Source organism: Micrasema longulum, unplaced genomic scaffold (genome assembly GCF_059751315.1).
Source record: "Micrasema longulum isolate JH-2025_06_02 unplaced genomic scaffold, ASM5975131v1 h1tg002503l, whole genome shotgun sequence".
NCBI lineage: Eukaryota > Metazoa > Arthropoda > Insecta > Trichoptera > Brachycentridae > Micrasema > Micrasema longulum.
In genome coordinates this window covers 1-17,392 of record NW_028279645.1, presented here as the reverse complement: position 1 = coordinate 17,392, position 17,392 = coordinate 1, and the positions used below count along the sequence as shown (strand labels likewise).

The following is a 17,392-nucleotide window of genomic DNA, read 5'->3' as shown; positions in this document are numbered from 1 at the left end:
ACCGTTACGACGGCTGTCCACCACATCACCGTTCACTACGGCCGTTAAGATACAGGCACTGCTGTCCTAGGAAACCCTAGCTTTAGAGAGAGAAGACAATATACATACTCCAAGCATTGCCAACGCATGCGCAGATTTGAAACATGAAGTTCATTTGTAACATCACTTTGACCATGTCTAATGACATAATATTAGTAAGAATTCACTTGATTTAGTTACCCAAAATGTTAATGCGTATAAAGCAGTATGCAAACAAAAACCATGGCGAATTTAGCATTCCTCATTCCGATACGCAGGCTGTCATATTAATATGGCTCATTTACCAAGTCAGGACTTATCGTATTATTTTTTTATTTTTTTTAATTAACATAGGTACAAGTTGACAAAATGGAAAGAAATGAACTGCCAGAGTTTTTGGTCAGGAGCGGCCCGTGCCCCCTACCTAATAGCCTGATACTTGAGCTCTATTTGCATGGAGGGGGAGATTTAACAAAATTTAAACTCTTGCCTTCCACACAGTAGCCAGGCTCTTTATAGACCTGGACTTGGAGGACGAGAACTATTCACGGGGACCCGTCACAATAAATCTCTACAGGTCGTAGTGACGTCAGGAGCTTGCATAGCACTGACCCTCACCACAAAGAATAAGAATAAGACCCTAACCGTTTATAGCATACCTCATTTTTGATTCTGCTAGTGATCGATAAATAATTCTTAATGTTTTTTTAGACCAAAATATTTGGTTCTAAACGTGGTTTTTATATTTTACACGTTTTGATAATATGCTTGTCCCATTTCAGAAAATTATCAATAGTAATGCCCAATTACAAGCATTCATTTAGACACCAATTTTTTCAAAGTTCTAAATATATAAATACTGTTATGAAGACAGCCAAAACTATGAGACACATACATTACAAAAGTTCAGCATGTTTTTTTACCAAATGAAGAGAACAAAATTATTTCATTGGAATATCCAGATTAGATATTTACCTAAGACAACTAAAAAATGTTACACGAGCTGACGAGCTACGAGCATTTGCAATTTGAAGACATTTCTTATTTTGACAACTCTCCCCATTTGAATGCTGACATAGGTACCACGATAGGTACTAAAACTTTTTTTTCTTCATGTTAATTAGTGTTTCTTTTGTTGGAAGCCATGTGTGTCAAAAATTTTATCATAGAGCTGTCGATGTTAAATTTTATAATCGGTTATTCTTACGAACTGTTATTTTAATGCGATATTCTCCATGTACAGTCACAAGTATCTTGGCGATGGCATAAACAGGAACTATTTTTTTAAATGAGATCTATCTATGGACTCTTTTCTGTCATCGTTATTGTGTTTTATTTTTTCAAATTATTTCACGCTTACAATCCCCAAAGTAATACCATGTAGTCATGCCGAAAGTAATAAAAAGTGGTATAAGAGAGACTATTCTAAAAGTTAAAACATTTTGTGAAAGGGAACTAAGAAATAATGGGCCCTTAATTCCATTTAAAAAAGTGAATGCTCGAGTTGCTGCTATCATTGGTAGGTGTTGTCATATCTTTGGATTAATTACCCTACTTTTTCAAAATCATTTTTTCAATACATAGATTTTGTGTAGTAAATCAAAAATAAAAATAAATATATTTCTGACAATATGTTTTATAAATTTGTTTTTTTGTAGGTGTATCTGAACGGTATGTTCAGATAATTGCTCTTGAATGAAGTAAAGCCGAGGCTCCTAAAAAGAAGAGAAAGATAAAAAACTATGAAAATTGACAATTTTCATTACTGTTTATTTTGTGAAACAGTAACTGTTGTTGTCGTTTTTATAAAAACACTGAAATGCCCATCTCTATTACCGACCTCTAAAATTTTTTTCGGAAATATTTTTTTTTACCAGGCGTTAAAATTTTGTTGCGGTCGTAGCAGCTGGTTCGCTTTAAGCTCAAACTTAATTTGTTATTGATATAACTTAAAAAAAATCGTTAAGATCAACAGTTTATTGTAATGATAATGACATTAAAATTTGAGTTTTTGATTTTATAAAGCTGACAACTCTTTTCCCATTTAAGAACGAAATTATTGGTTCCACATTTGTTTCCTTGTCTTTAAAGGCTTATTTACTGGTATGATCATTAATCTTATGTCACTTGTCATAGTTGTAATATTTATTAAATAGATAAAACAGTAGCCATCATCCAAGATGTTTTGAAAATAGTGTCAGAAAATGTTATTCGCAGTTAAAATTCTAGACACAGGCAGTATAATAGTAGACTAGCAAGCAACAGTTGGCTATCGCCAACTGTTACGTGCTAGGATATTCGACCCTTCGAGCCTCGCTTTATCGGGCCTGTGGGCCTCAGTTGATCTGCCCTTCGGGCTTTAATTGATTAATTAGTATCTTGGGCACTGTGAAATTTCATCCATTGGGGAAATGAAATAAACAGACAAACAAAAAAGTAATGCTGCATCTGATGTTTATCTACAGAGGATAAGGTAAAAGATAAATTTAAATCTCGAATGTAATATATTTAATATCTCGGCGGCCTCCATGGTGTAGTGATTATTTATTTATTCTTTGTTTGGATAACCAACGGCTTTATTTATCTTGTATATAAAACAAAACAAATAACAAATAAGCTAATTACAGGTTTTCACAAGTAGCATCACAGTAAGTTAAAAAATATTCCCGAACATAAAATGAACAGAAATCAAACATTTTCGAAAGCAAACGCCGTACGTCATTGTGATTATTCGCAAAGACGTCTTTGTTTAATGATTTAATCAGTACGTTAAAATTATAAAAATTCACCATAAAAAAATAATTTTGCCTATAATTAGATGAAACAAGAGGAATATGAAAAAGAAGGTTATTCCTTGGTTAAGACGCATGACTCACGTACGGTAGGTTCTGAATGCAATTCCCGGCGAGAACACAAAAATTAAATGTGATTTTTCTTAAACCTGAGTGAACTGTGCTGTAAATTAAAGTGCGAAAAAAATCCATCGATCTACTGAATTTCATCGAAATTCTACTGATTATTAAAATTTCCATTTTTTCCATAGAATTAATTGTATTACTATTTGTTCGTCCCCAAAATGGGCAATCCACTTATAAATGAATAAACCAAATACTCCTTTTATCTGTTTGTTCAGAAAGCTACTTTTTCTACCATCTTTTTATTTTTAATATTATAATTCTTTAATTTTTAATATTATACCACAACAGGTCAGGAGGCTCAATGACAATGGTAAATTAGAGCACAGCATATACAGGTTTGAGAAAAATCAAATTTTGAATATTCGTTTCCTCGTCGGGAATCTAACCTGGAACTTTCCGTGCGTGCGTCAAGTGTCTTAACCACCTCACCACGGAGGCCACCTATTATGTTATTTATATTATTCCTTTATAAATTGAATACTACTTATCCTTCGGTCTTATTATTTTTAAAGTTCATGAATCAAAATTATGTCATTTCTCTTTATAATTATTTCATAGTTTAATGAAATGACAGCAGATCATTTATTTTAATAAAATGTTTTTAACTTCAGTATTTATTGTGATCTCATTAAGAACAAATAATTTAAACTAACCGAAAGTAAATTTCCATTTTATTCTAATTTAGCCCAAATATATTTAACATTTACAGTACCTTTCTATTTTATTTAATGAAATATCACGTTTTTAATGTTAGTATTTATTGCGGACTTACTCATTTAAAACAAATAATTAAAACATACCTTTCAGTACTTACTAATTCACTGTTTTAGCTCATTTATTATCTTATTTCATAAGTAAGAACAAAAAATTAAGCACAGTTCACAGAAAATAAGCCTCATAAACAAACAAACAGAATAACAACTTCGATTTTATAACCTCAAAATATTTTACGTTCACCTAGAACCAGTCTGATGATGAAAAAGAGAGATAGCGCCATACAAAACAATTAAGGACGCATGTGTATTTTCTTTCCAAACGACGTGTGTCTTCTGCTATTGCTGACGTGCGTAGCATGGGACGACCTTAACAAATAACAGAGAGTGGGTATTACAATAATTATTTTTTAGTTATTTCATTTATCAATTGGCAGGTAAACACACGAAATATTACACTATAAAGCGGTCTTATCTCCACTTGATTTCTTTTAGAAAAAATTTTACCCACGAGTAGAAACTAAATAAATAAAACCAAAAAATCAAATAATAAATAAGTTTCCAACCACCCTTATTTTACCGGACTGATTGGATTAACTGCATTGATTAGACAGACTCAATCAATAATTTTAAGAATATTAATATTATAGATATATGCTTCTAATCGAATGGTTCGGTAAAGAAAATTTTCACACTATTCGATTATAATGCCATTACTAACTTCTCGCATCGCAAAGTCTGTAGACAGTCTAGGTAGACTGCAGCTTTGAGGTTAACTCGGTGTACATTTTATTATCTACAAAATATTGTAGTGAAGAAGTAAACTATCGGCCGCAATCCTTATTTCTTGAGCTATGTCTATTATTAAGTACATTGGAAGAAAAACAAATTTTAAAGGGAAGACATTGTGGGAGATTGTCGGTAATCTTAATAATTTTGGGGTTGGGAGAATAATTACAAGATTTACTTTTGATAGATATCCTGAACCGTGTTTTATGAAAATTGTCAAAGTCGAATCGCAACCAAATGAGGTGAGTACAACTCTTCATGTTTTAAGCATGTTTTTCTTTATCCGAGTTTTAAAACTTTTATCACTATCACTGCTCATAACACTCCTCCCTTACTGGGCTATAAAAATCCGCCCATTCCGGTGCTGTGTAGTCAATGCACGTACAAAAATGAGAGGCTAAAAATCTTACAATTGGAACATGCAATTGCTTCAATCAACTATATTTGAAGTCAAAAGCGATAATATTTTAAATATAATTACTAAAAACATGTAAAAACCATTTGCTTACGCTCACAGCGTGAGTCAACGGACCACCCTTAGCGGAGCTCCGAGAGTAACTGACGTCTTGTGGCATTGGTACAGGCTGGCCAGCGTAACGCATAAAATTATCTCGCTCGCGAATATATCTATATCGTCAAGAGTGAGACGTAACCAGTATTTGAGACAGTAGTATATTTGATTCTCTTACTTCATCCCTGCAACGATTCGACACATCGGTAGGCTTTTGATTGTTCAGGTGATTTATTTCCTATTTCTGGTAAATGCTTTTCTGTGCCCAATAAATATTTATTATTTAATAATATGTTATTTCAATCAATACTTAAATGTCTAATGAAGAAATACTGAAAATCTTAATGCAGTATTTATTATATTTACAGAGATATAAAAGTTATTAGATGCCATGTGTACTACACATCACTGGGAAGGGAGAGTTAATATTATAGAAACCAAAAAAGGATGCTGCAATACAAAATAAAATATAAAACTTAGTACAGTAAAAAAAATATTTTAATAATCTATCTTTCCAAAAATATATATTTGGACCCCTGTATTTAGTATCATGTACAAGGCTAAGGTACTCGGAAAAAATCGTTATTGTTTATCTTGGAAATAGGATGTTTGATCACTGATTTTGGTTTATTACCTTTATGAGTCCAATCACCATTGTTGCAAAGTCTAAGAACAATGGCGCTTGATAACTTCTTTTAACGACAATGTGAATATCGGTCAAGAATATTCCATCTTTCCTGCATTCTGCTTCAAGATTATGGTGTTGTAAACTGCAAAATGGGCACTGAAATAACAGATGTTCGCTGCGAAGAAATATCATTGCATGGACATATTCATGATTCCTTAATTTAAACCTATATAGGTAACTTCTCATAGCTCCGTGTCAGGTAAAAATTCGGGTCGTTTCGAAAGTACTTTCGTAATGACGACAGAAGTTTGCTGCATCAGCCAGCACTGGGAAAAACAACAGCGCGGTAATGATCCTTCTCCCAACTGGGAAATTCTGAGAAGAAAGGTGCCGTTCTTTTACAAGTTGTGGCTTTTGCTCGTTCATCTGCTCTCTCATTTCCTACGATACCAGCACATCCTCTTATCCAGAATATTTGAATAATCATCCCTCTGATTTTTAGGTGCTTAATTTTACTCTAAATATCTGCAATGAATGGATTTACCGACCGACTATCAGTTATAGCTTGAATGCTCGAACGACAATCGGATAATATTTTTTGTTATGTATCTTTAATTATGCACAAAAATATGCATTTAAAAAAAAAAACATTAGGTAGATAAGTCAATAAAATGGAGAAGAAAAATGCTAGTATAAAAAGTAAATATTTAAAAAAAAAAGGTATTAACACATATTATTAATTAAAATTTAATTACAGTAAGTGTATATGATAATGATGTATATGTTATTAACACAAATAAATTTCAGTAAGAGTATCAGATGTAAAAAATACACATATCAAAAACAGATAAAAAATTGCAAGAAAAATAATGTATCGACTTTAATAATTAGCTATAAATATATTTAAGAACTTTTAAAAATAAATTATTGTTGTATTAAAAATCTCTACATCATAAGTAAATGTCTATGTTGCAAGTAACAACAACTCAGTATGTTATAAGATTGTTCTAGATTGTGGCTAGTTGAAATTGGAAGTAAATGATTATAGGGAAATTTATCCCTTTTAATTTTGCTTAAATCTTTCCATGAAGCTTACTGTGTGGACAGCAGTTGGTTTATATTGAACTGACTCATATCAAACATGTTTCATATCCCCGGTGATCTGGCAATTAGTTTTTTTGTGTTTTTACTAACTGAAATGAATCACTTATGAAGCCATATTTACTGCCCCACTGTACAAAACCAAATTAAATCATTAACAATATCAGGAAGAAACAATATGAATTGCAGTATTTTAACTCAAAACTGATTGTAACTTTTTTCTCGCTATACTTCCCTAATTTGACTGTCTTTTCAGGATCCGCGTAAAGTGAAGGTCTGTGTCCAGAAGACATTTAGGGGCAAAGTTTATCCAAGATTAGAAGAAATATATCACACCTCATATAAACCAGATTACATATTAATACCTAAGGACGAAGAAGAAAATTACTGCAAAATAAATACTTCGATTCAAGAAAAAGTTATTTCTTCCAAGCTGGAGTTTCCTCCGCTACTTAAACAGTTCGTTGTTAAAGACTATAAAAATAAAGGGTTAAAGGTAATATTTGTATTTAAAGTAAAAGGTTTGTTATGGGAGATGCCCTCGATCAAATTAAAGAAGATCCTTATGAACTACGCACATCATATCATGTCCGGTTGAAAAGAGCGGCTGAGAAATGGAATATCTCCTGTCGGGAATGTTTTCTGCAAGCCGATCCCAGGGATTGAAACTAAATGTAGATGATTCAAAAACATTAACACTGTTATAATATTAGGATTACCTATACTGACAAATATTAGTCCAACCGTCGTAAACAAATCTAAGGAAAGAACCGAGGAAAACTAGTCCCACATGGCTCAGTTGAGTTTGGTGGGTTCACCTTTTCTCTGATTTTTTTGGGCATTTTTTAAACTATAATTGGCGCTTTAGTATATGATAGATAGATAGATCCATTTGACATTTCAAACTACAGCCGCGAGAGTGTCAAATTGTATTTTATGTCTGTGTTTTCTCTACAACAGGACGAGAGGCCGAATTACAGTGGTAAATTACATAATAAATATATTATGTATATATAGCTTGATTGAAATATGCATTTGAAAGCCAAGTTTTGGAAATACAAAGCAATTTTATTTGATTAAATGATAAACAAATGTTACATAAAAATAGTAATGTGATAGCGCCAAATCAAAACATTCTTCTTCTTATCAGCCCATTTCTCACCTCTTCCAAATTTTTCCATTATTTTCTGTCCTGGGCACTCTGTTTCCATCCATGTCCCACGAGTTCAACGATGTTATCAGTCCATTTTCTCTGTGGTCTCCCTACTATCCTTTTGTTTTCTTAGGGTATCCAATTTAGTATTCTGGTGGTTCACCTATCAACTTCTTGTGTCGCCACACGACCCGCCCACTGCCATTTTCGTATTCCCACTCTTTCTGCACTATCTCCTCATTCCTTATTCGGTCTTTTAAGGAGACACCCAACATTTGTCTTTCCATAGACCGCTGAGTCCACTTAATTTTGTAAACACATGTGGCAGTGAGTGACATGTTTTCAAGACCGTATGTTGTCACCGCCCGAACACAATAGTTATAGACTTTTGGCCTTCAGATACTTAGGGATTTCTTTATTTCTAAATTTGCGAGGCGGTTCCGCAGTTTGATTTAATTTTCCCAGTTTGATTTTGTGCCCAAGGTAAATGTACTCGTCAACAGCACCAATAGTTTTATTTCTAGAGGCTTTGTATAATTCTTTTACCATAGTTCCCAGTTCATTTACCTCTTTACTTATTATTACTATATCGTCTGGAAAACGGAGTTGATTTAAATACTCTCCATCTATTTTTATGCCTTTATTATTCCAATTTAGCGTCACGAAAATGTCTTCAAAGGTTAAGAGTTTTGGAGATATCGTGTCACCCTGTCTTATACCCTTTTTGATCTTGATTTTCTCAGTTTTTAGATAGTTGTTTTTTTTTACATCCATGGTAGCATTTTCATATACATATTTGATCAACCTCGTGTAATGTTATGTAATAATACGTAAGTAATATGTAGTTTTAAAAATAGTTATTATAAAATAAAAATAAAATCCAGAATAAATACTGGCATTTTTAAATACGCTTATAATTGCCCAGATTTCCACAGAATCGAATGTTTTACGATAATCTATAAAGGCCATGTGTATGTGAGTGGACAAAAGAGTATGGTTTACTAATAAACCCATCTAAAACACAAATTATGTTTGCGGGTAGTCAATGGTAACAATATTCAATACAAGAAATCCGTAAAAAATCTAGGAGTACAAATGGATGAACATCTCTGCTGGCGAGCTTATACTAATGAATTAAGCCGCAAAATGTTTTTCAGTCTACACTCACTTAGAAGGTTGCAAAAATTCTTACCCATTAATACTAAATGCACCCCTGTACAAGCATTAATACTACCCATTCTAGATTACGCTGATGTTTCCATGACTGATTTAAGCTGTGAGCAACTAGATAAACTTGAACGACTTCAGAATACATGCATAAGGTACATTTCTGGTCTTAGGAAATATGACCACATTTTTGATTATCGTCGGCAACTGAAATGGCTTAAAATTAGACAGCGGAGATACTATCACTCCCTCTCGCTTCTGTTCAATGTACTTCATAGTCCTAACGCTCCTATATACCTGCGTGAAAAATTTCAATGCTTATGTGTTCATGGTTTACCTCTTCGTTCTAATTCTCAAGGCACTCTCTTAATACCCATCCACAATTCCTCTTTCTTATCTAACTCATATAGTGTCCATGCGGATCGACTGTGGAATCATCTCCCATACACCATCAAAGATGTTACTACATTATCTCTGTTTAAATCACGTCTGAAGAAACATCTCCTTTCTCTTCCTTAATCTCTCCTTCTTTCCTCTTTCCTCTTTTTTTCTTTTTCCCATTTGGTAATAGTTTTGATTTAAGGTAATTTATTACGTTTATTTCTATTTTTATATATCTTTAGCTTTTTAATCTTTTTTTCTATTGAATGTGTTCTATAACTTGAATTATAAAAATAAAACCTTTATTTTATTGGTTGGTTGGAAGAAATTGCCATTTGGCAATAAGCCTGCCAATGTACAAATAACATTATGTACAAAAAGTTAAATAAATATGTTAATGTTGTATTCTGTGGTTCTCTCTATAAACAGCTGTATAGATTGAATATGGTGTAAGGTTCCAAAACCCCTGCGGAAGCTAGCCTGTTTAACAGGTCGGTAGAAGTCAAATCAAAACATTCAGTTTAATTTAAAAAGGGAGTGTACAAAATGATTGTTTTTCAGAATAATACGATTGTATTTGTAAATTTCTCTTTTCAGGTTCCAGAAAATCTTCACTTAATATTGAGATGCAATAAATCTAAAAATAATGTTTGTAAAGAAGAGCATGAGAGTCCCATTATTTTACCGATCGGACTAGGAATGGACAAGTCGAAGCATCTTTATAGTGAACCAAAAGTACAGTAATTATTTTTAGAATAGTTAATAATGTACACACACAGCCATGTTATTCTATTTGTTTAAATATCATTGGATATATAAATGGGTGTATATTTGCAAAAACTATTTTTTACATTTCCATAAACCATAGTAATGTATTAGCATGTGAAACAAGTTGTATTTCTAAGTATTTACTCGATTGAAAATGAAAATAAAAGAAGTTTAAACTAGAAACAAATGCAACCTGATGTTTTATTTGATTTTGTTGAACATTTCAATTTTATAGATTACGAGCCGAACCCAGCAAAGCTTTGCTATATCTAGATTTGAGTATATAGTCGTATGTAGATTAAATGAACACAATCAAAAGTTTGATAAAAATTATTGTACTAGTACATATTTAGTTAAATTAAATATGCTCATGTACATTATTTTTGTGTTTCGGATTACATAAATTGTAAGGATATGCAACGACAGAAAATTTTGATAAATAGGTATTTGAACATTGTTTTCCTGTCACTGTCTTGCAGATGCCTCCACCAATACTGTGTGAAAAAGACAACTGCATGTCGGACCTTTTATGCCTAACTAAAATAGACAAAATCAACGTTTCGTTATTGCTTTTTCCGCACATCAAAACTAAACCGAATTTTTTTAAAACAGAGTATAAGAATAAAAATTTGTGTATCGGTACGTTTTGCGTTTTTGAAAAATAGTTATCATATTTGTATACCGTGCGGCCGAAGACAGCTGATAAAACTCATAATTTTTACTTGTTTTTTCATGGTTCTAATTCCTATAGTAAACAATTTATTGAAAAAACAATGGTAAATATCTAGAGTGTAAAAAAACACGGCTCTAGTGCCATAATCCAGGGAGAAAATACGGAAATAAGATAAAAATAATGCTTTATGTAAATATAAAAACAGGTTGTTTTCTTAAATAAAACCATTGACTTATTAATACACATAGACACATCCTGAGCCCTTTAAAATTATACACTTAACTCATGCCCAACACGTATTTAGTCATTCTTTTACCGCCAGCCAGATTTAGCGGATTTTGACGTTAGTTTGACATTTAATTCGGAACCAGAATGCCCAATTGTGTCGTGAAAGCGTGTGAAAACAGTTAGGATAAATGAAAAAAAAAAATAGTATTACTTTTCATTGGTATTAAGGTACCTAGGTACTTGTTCATTCTAATTCAAAAACTTTAAATAATTTATTTTCAAATTCAGAATTCTTTTTACTTTATGTAGTGAAACAATTTTTAAAAATGTATTAAAAAATTAAATGCTTAGAGTATGCTCTAAGATTAAATGTCAGTTAATTTAAATTGAAATTTTTTTAATTTGTCATTATTCTATTATTCATATTCATTCTGACAAGCCGGTTTCGCGGTTTAGTGGGTTTCATTATTTTTTTTCTGTTTATGTTTTACCTTCTCAAATAAAAAAAATAAAAAACAATAATTAATTACAATGTTGTAGTTTGTCACATTCGGATTACATTACTCTATTATTATTTGATGATAACATAAAAAAAAATTGGTTAGTTACCAAGAATCGCTATGAGAGAGTTTTATCTCTCATTCATAGATGTCACTTTTTATGAAAACTGATCATAATATATTTTAAAATAATTTGGTTTGTTGTGCATGTAAAAATATGTTTTATTTCCTGTTTGAAATTTATGAATAATTTTTTTAAAGTAACAAAAATATATAGTCATTGCGCTTTGGAATCCGGCTATTCATTTTACTAAATAATGAAAATAGTTTTTGTCCTCGAGAGCTTAAAACGCTCTTCCAAAATATTAAACACTCTCAGTGCGATAAAGGAGAGGTGTCTCTGAGCAAGGGTCGTCCGGGTTTTGGGTTTAACTTAATTCATTCCCTGGGAAAACCTCGTACCAACATTTTGCTGAGATCTATCTTAATTGTTTGACCAGAAGTGTGTCAGTGCCTCTTTTAGGTAAAGTTACCTCACATCCAGTGCCCTCATGCACTAGAACAGTTTTTCTGATGGATACGTTGGAGGACACCGGAATATGATACTAAGCAATAATTTCTGCGAAATTATTAGAGACTTTAAAATGGATGCCGCTCAACCTCCTCAGCCAGCTATTCCATAAGTAAAAGCGGATTGAAGCAGAGCAAAAGTACACACTTCTGAGAGTGCTAATATCCGGAATTTCTCTAAGAGAGCAGAAAATATCGCACAGCTTTCTTAACCTAGAAGTCAATCACTGGACCTGAGCCTCCTATGGTAAATTCATATAACACCAAGATATTTTATAGAATCTATCCTTTTCAAAAGTTAGCATGTGTTATTAGAGTAAATTTACAGATTACGCGCGCTGCTTTGCATTGTACTATTATTTATACAAAAGGTTGGGTATTTTATTTTATCAATATTCTGAGCTAGAAGATTATCGTCTCACCATTTTTCGATAATGTTTATATCATAGTTTGCTTTTTAAAAAACACATTTCCAGTCACCAGACTCAAATAACAAAACCGCGTCAACGAAATTGTTTTCGCACCATTACTCAATTCACATAGGGAGTTTATGTAGACCAAAAACAGAATCGGTCCCAGGAGACTGCCTTGTTAAACTCCAAAAGCAATAAGTGACTTTGTACTTTATGTTTCTCCCTGTGATGTACGAATGACTGTGTGATAAGAAATTCTGAAGCAATAGAAGAGCCTTATCCCTGACGCCAATACGTTTTATTCGTTCCAAGAGAATCAGATGAAAGACCATGTCGAAAGCTTTAGCAAGGTCTAAGAAAAATGCAATAAGCTTTCTACTATTATCAAGGCGTTGTGTAATATTTTGAGTAACAGCAACAATTGCGTCCGCCGTGCTTCTGCCCTCTCGGAAACCAAACTGGACGATTTGTATTTAGTATTTTAACTTTATATACTTAAGATTTGTACCGTTTCACTATATTCAGTTTGTTAATCTGAAAGCTGTGTCGTTTCACAATCTATGCTTTTATGGAATTATTTATTATTGGGTGCAATGGGTATCAGAATGATTTTGAACTCATCCCATCATTTCTGTTTGTATTGTCAGTATGTTTGTAAATCTCAATAGCTTCTTTTACTAATCCAGTTATTTGACTCTTCCGCTTCTATAAAAATGCTCATTGTACGTGTTGTGGCCAGCGGTTCAATTTTACGCGATGATTATCCCCGTCAAGAAGGGATATTGAATCGATTCATGATAGCACATTTAATTGAATTCTTCAATTAAATGTGTGGCTGAATTCCTCCCCCAGAGATGGCGGGCATCGTTTTCGGTATCTCTGCGCCCGAGGAAAATCAGAGTTGTGTGAACGGAAAAAACGCGGACTTGACAATTTTGGGTCTCTTCGACTTGTTCTTCAAGATTTTCATCGCTGCATTGTGCTTATCAAATCCATACAAATCACTACATTGAAGTGCTCAACAAAAAACGGATTAAAGTGGATGCTATTGGATATTCAAAAGCCAGTTTTCTTTATCTTTTTTTGACGGTTGATGATTTGTTGTATTTTGAACTGCTGACAATAGATACTGTATGATATTTTTTATTGAATATGAAAAACTGAACACATCGCTTTTTTTTTTTAAAGAAATAACCCGCTAAGCCTGTATTTTGAGGCTTGTCAGCAGGTGGGAAAGAGGGGAAATGGAAAGTGTAACGAAAAATTCACCACAACACCCAGACCAATTGAGAAAAAATCTTATTTGGTTTTTTTCTTGCAACTGGCGGGAATCGAACCCGCGACGCCAGTTTCACAGTTGGCCGTCTAATCAACTGCGCCACAGCGCCTGTCTTAAAAAGGGTATATTAAATTATTATTATTGAAATATTTTCGTTCTTATATGCAAATATTTGATTTTGAGGGCCATTTTCAACGAGTTGTAAATAACTCACTATTAGAAAATGGGAATCAAGTTGGGGTAAGGTGGGATTCGAACAACGGACCTTTGATCCGTGAGTCCGAGACACTAGCCACGGGACCACAAACCGATTGGAGTACTATTTACACATACCGGTATTTTAATACAGTACTTATAACAATTATGCCGCCTCTCAGTGGCGTGTGGGTGTGTAAAGCTTTAGGGCATGCATATTTTAGTTTAGCTTTGTTAAGTAAGGGGTTTTAATTTATTTACTCCCGGACTATTTTATCTTAAAAGTTAGTAATCCTTTACTTTTACAAACATCCAAAAAACATGCTTGCATTATGAGACAGTATGCAATTTTAGTTTTGATATACAGTGTTAAACGCTTAAAGTAATAATACTCCACCCGCTTATAGAGTCGCCCATACAAACAAAACCCATATGATTGTCAATTACGAAATTGGCAACAGTTTACAGCAATTCAACGGGCTGTAGATACTCGGGTCGAGAGTTGCAAGCGCAAACCAAAACCGGCCCTTATCTGTTTGTCGTTAAACTAAAAATTTGGAACACTTTTGTTCTATGCAATAGAGCGAAAGGGCTGCTCTATAAGCGGGCAAATTATTATGGTTAAACATTTGGGATTCTGAAAATAACATTTTGTGTGAAAATTGAATCCTTAACCCCCAGGAGCCAGGGCCTCAGGCATTGGACCATGCAGGCTACTCATCATCAGGCAAAGTTGATATGTTTGATAACCTTGCAATATGTAGATCTGGTATATTCAATTTGTAGTTTTTAAGCGTTGAAGTTAGTTTGAACTAATAAATAAATGTGTTATAATGTAAAGTGAGTAATAATAATAGCATTCATAAAATTAAGTCATTGATCTGAAGTATTGACAATATGAGTATGAATTTAATGAGAATTTTTTTCTTTTCAAAAACCCCTTTACCCATTCTTTTTATTTTTGTTAGTAAATCTTTATTTCGCCTGAAAACAATACATAAATTAATAAAAATAGTACACTTCAGGTTGAATTAGAATATATTGACCACTTTTAATTTATTTATTGACTTGGTGTTTATTTTGTAGAACTCCATATTATAATTTTTATATTAAAATTATAACTTCTAATTCGGTGGTTTTAAAAAGTCAAGTGCAATATTCAGTTTATATATATATATACTCATCTATATATTTTTAAGAATTTACTTTGTTTAATTTTTTTTATCTTGTTTTGGTTGCATTTATGAACACCCACTATTTTTTCTTCAGTTTCAAATATATTCAAGTTTTTTTATTCTTCAATTTTATTGTGTTTTTTCTCTCTCCTTTTTTCTGCTTTTTAAAAAGTATTTTAAACCATTTTATCTGGTTTTGTTGGTTTTTTTTTCTTTCTTGATACTATTTTTTATTATTTCAAAGCATTAAATACAAAATAAATTTATTATGTTCTTTTTTTTATATATACAGTTTAATATTATGTCTGTACCCTTTTATTTGAATCTTAATTAAAACTAATGTCTGAGCGCCGATACAAACTATTTTTGAATATTTTATCAGGACAAATATGTTTTAATAATTTATGTTTTTCTTTTGAGAATGTATTTATATTGTAAAAACGTATGTATTTTATTGAATAAAGACAAAAAAAAATGTTTATCTTTGTCTACATGATTTTTTACTTATTAATTGTGCAACTACATTTGATCGATTTCAAGATCAAGTTATATATTGCTAATTAGTCCTTTACAGTTGTATTGATTTATAAATAAAAGACTCTTGTAAATTAAAATGTTTTTATTAATCTATAACATGCAAACGCATTTTACACTTAGTTTCAGATGAGCTGTCGAATGTCAACATATTCACAGTTTTGGAAACATAAGACATTCATGGCCACCCAAAAATTAAAGACAATTTTTTATAAACCTAGGTACTAAATCATAAATACTTATCCTTAAAATTAGTCTTAAATTGACTTTAAATAACAATTGAATGATTAAATAAATACAGGTATTACTTTATCACTGATAAATTAACTTTGAGATGGCTTATTTACATCAAACCAAGTTTGGATTGGTTTTTATTCAGACTGATAATGTGTTTTATGAACTCTCAGGAATATCACAATGGAATGAAGCACATATTTTAATATCTTCCTGTTATCTGTGCAATCCAGTCGAGGTAGTGAGAAACCTTAACATATACACCGGGTACATTAACCTGTCCGCAGCCTATACCCCACGATACTACTCCTACCAACTGCCAAGTTCCTCCTCTCTCACAAACCATTGGGCCACCACCATCTCCTTTGCAAGCATCTTTTCCTTCTTCTCCGCCAGCGCAGATGAATCCCGGATTCAGTTGATATTGGTAGCCTAACCTCGTCTGCTTGAGTTGAGCTTCACATTGATGATGACCAATAACCGGCACATCTACTTCCTTCAGAATGTTCTGGTACTTTCCGAAGTCTCCGAAGGCATCTTTTCCCATCCAGTGGTCCAACATCTAGCTCCGGTGTAGTCGGTAAACTTGTCAGGTAAACAAGCGGGGCTGATGTGAGGATACTTTGTCCAGTCTACAGGGTGATCCATCTTGAGAATAGCCAAGTCGTTATCCAGTGTTCCGGCATAATACTGAGGATGTACGTGAACTGAAATGATATCTCGTTCAACGTACGGGTAGAATTCCACATCATGGTTGACATCCCATTCTCCTAGTCGTACTCTGAGATCAAATCCAGTGTATCTAAAAGATAAATACATAATCAGTACCTAAAAAATAAACATTATCTGCAACAATATGGTTTTAAAATCAGTTCTTGAGAACATTTTTGAATAAAAATTACTCATTTTGATAAATGTGATGTGTTTGGACCAGCATAAAGTTTGAAATTGTTAATAAATTTATTTGACTCGGTACTCACGTTTTGACACAGTGAGCTGCTGTTACAATATGTAAATGATCAATCAGAGTACCACCGCATACATAAACAGATTCTTTTGGATCCTTTTTCAAGATAGCAACTTGCCATGGATATTCTCCAAACTCACTATCTCCATCAACGTAAACTGGATTCTTTATACGTCCATTAATTCCCTGGGAGTGGCGACTACCGCACTGGCCCCTGTTGGTTCCACCGATTCCTTGTGGTCTATTGGGTCGACGACAGCAAACATGACGAGGGCCACATTGCTGCTGTGGTTGCCCGAAATAAGCTTGACGCTGAAATTTTGTATAAAATCACAATTCTGTTTGGTATTCATGAGTTGAATATGTATTCTGTCATGTTATAAATAAATTTCAAAAAATTACAATTGGTAATAATATTATTAGTCTTAAGGTAACAGAAAAGAATAGGAAATGGATAATATATATTATGAAATGTGA

The 17,392-nt window shown here is 32.7% G+C and overlaps 1 protein-coding gene and 1 pseudogene across 2 annotated transcripts; one reads left to right on the top strand and one right to left on the bottom strand.

The window, feature by feature from the left end:
* The first annotated feature begins 4,358 nt into the window (after window positions 1–4,358).
* On the top strand, window positions 4,359–10,339 carry mRpS34 (mitochondrial ribosomal protein S34). Its single transcript, XM_088240569.1, has 3 exons — window positions 4,359–4,680; window positions 6,935–7,174; window positions 9,977–10,339. The coding sequence occupies exons 1-3, from the start codon at window positions 4,504–4,506 to the stop codon at window positions 10,121–10,123; spliced, it is 564 nt and encodes a 187-aa protein (XP_088096695.1). The 5' UTR covers window positions 4,359–4,503; the 3' UTR covers window positions 10,124–10,339.
* A 5,447-nt stretch (window positions 10,340–15,786) lies between these two features.
* LOC148272067 (phenoloxidase-activating factor 2 pseudogene) lies at window positions 15,787–17,227 on the bottom strand (annotated as a pseudogene). The gene is made up of 2 exons (XR_015824939.1): window positions 16,929–17,227; window positions 15,787–16,750 (listed from the first exon to the last, which is right to left on the bottom strand). The product of XR_015824939.1 is annotated as a phenoloxidase-activating factor 2 pseudogene (transcript).
* Window positions 17,228–17,392: the final 165 nt, after the last annotated feature.

Bases quoted from the DNA above. Each gene is read 5' to 3' on its own strand.
- mRpS34 (XM_088240569.1), top strand. From the start codon at position 4,504: ATGTCTATTATTAAGTACATTGGAAGAAAAACAAATTTTAAAGGGAAG. The intron at 4,681-6,934 runs GTGAGTACAACT...CTGTCTTTTCAG, and splicing joins TCGAATCGCAACCAAATGAG to GATCCGCGTAAAGTGAAGGT. The intron at 7,175-9,976 runs GTAATATTTGTA...TTCTCTTTTCAG, and splicing joins ATAAAAATAAAGGGTTAAAG to GTTCCAGAAAATCTTCACTT.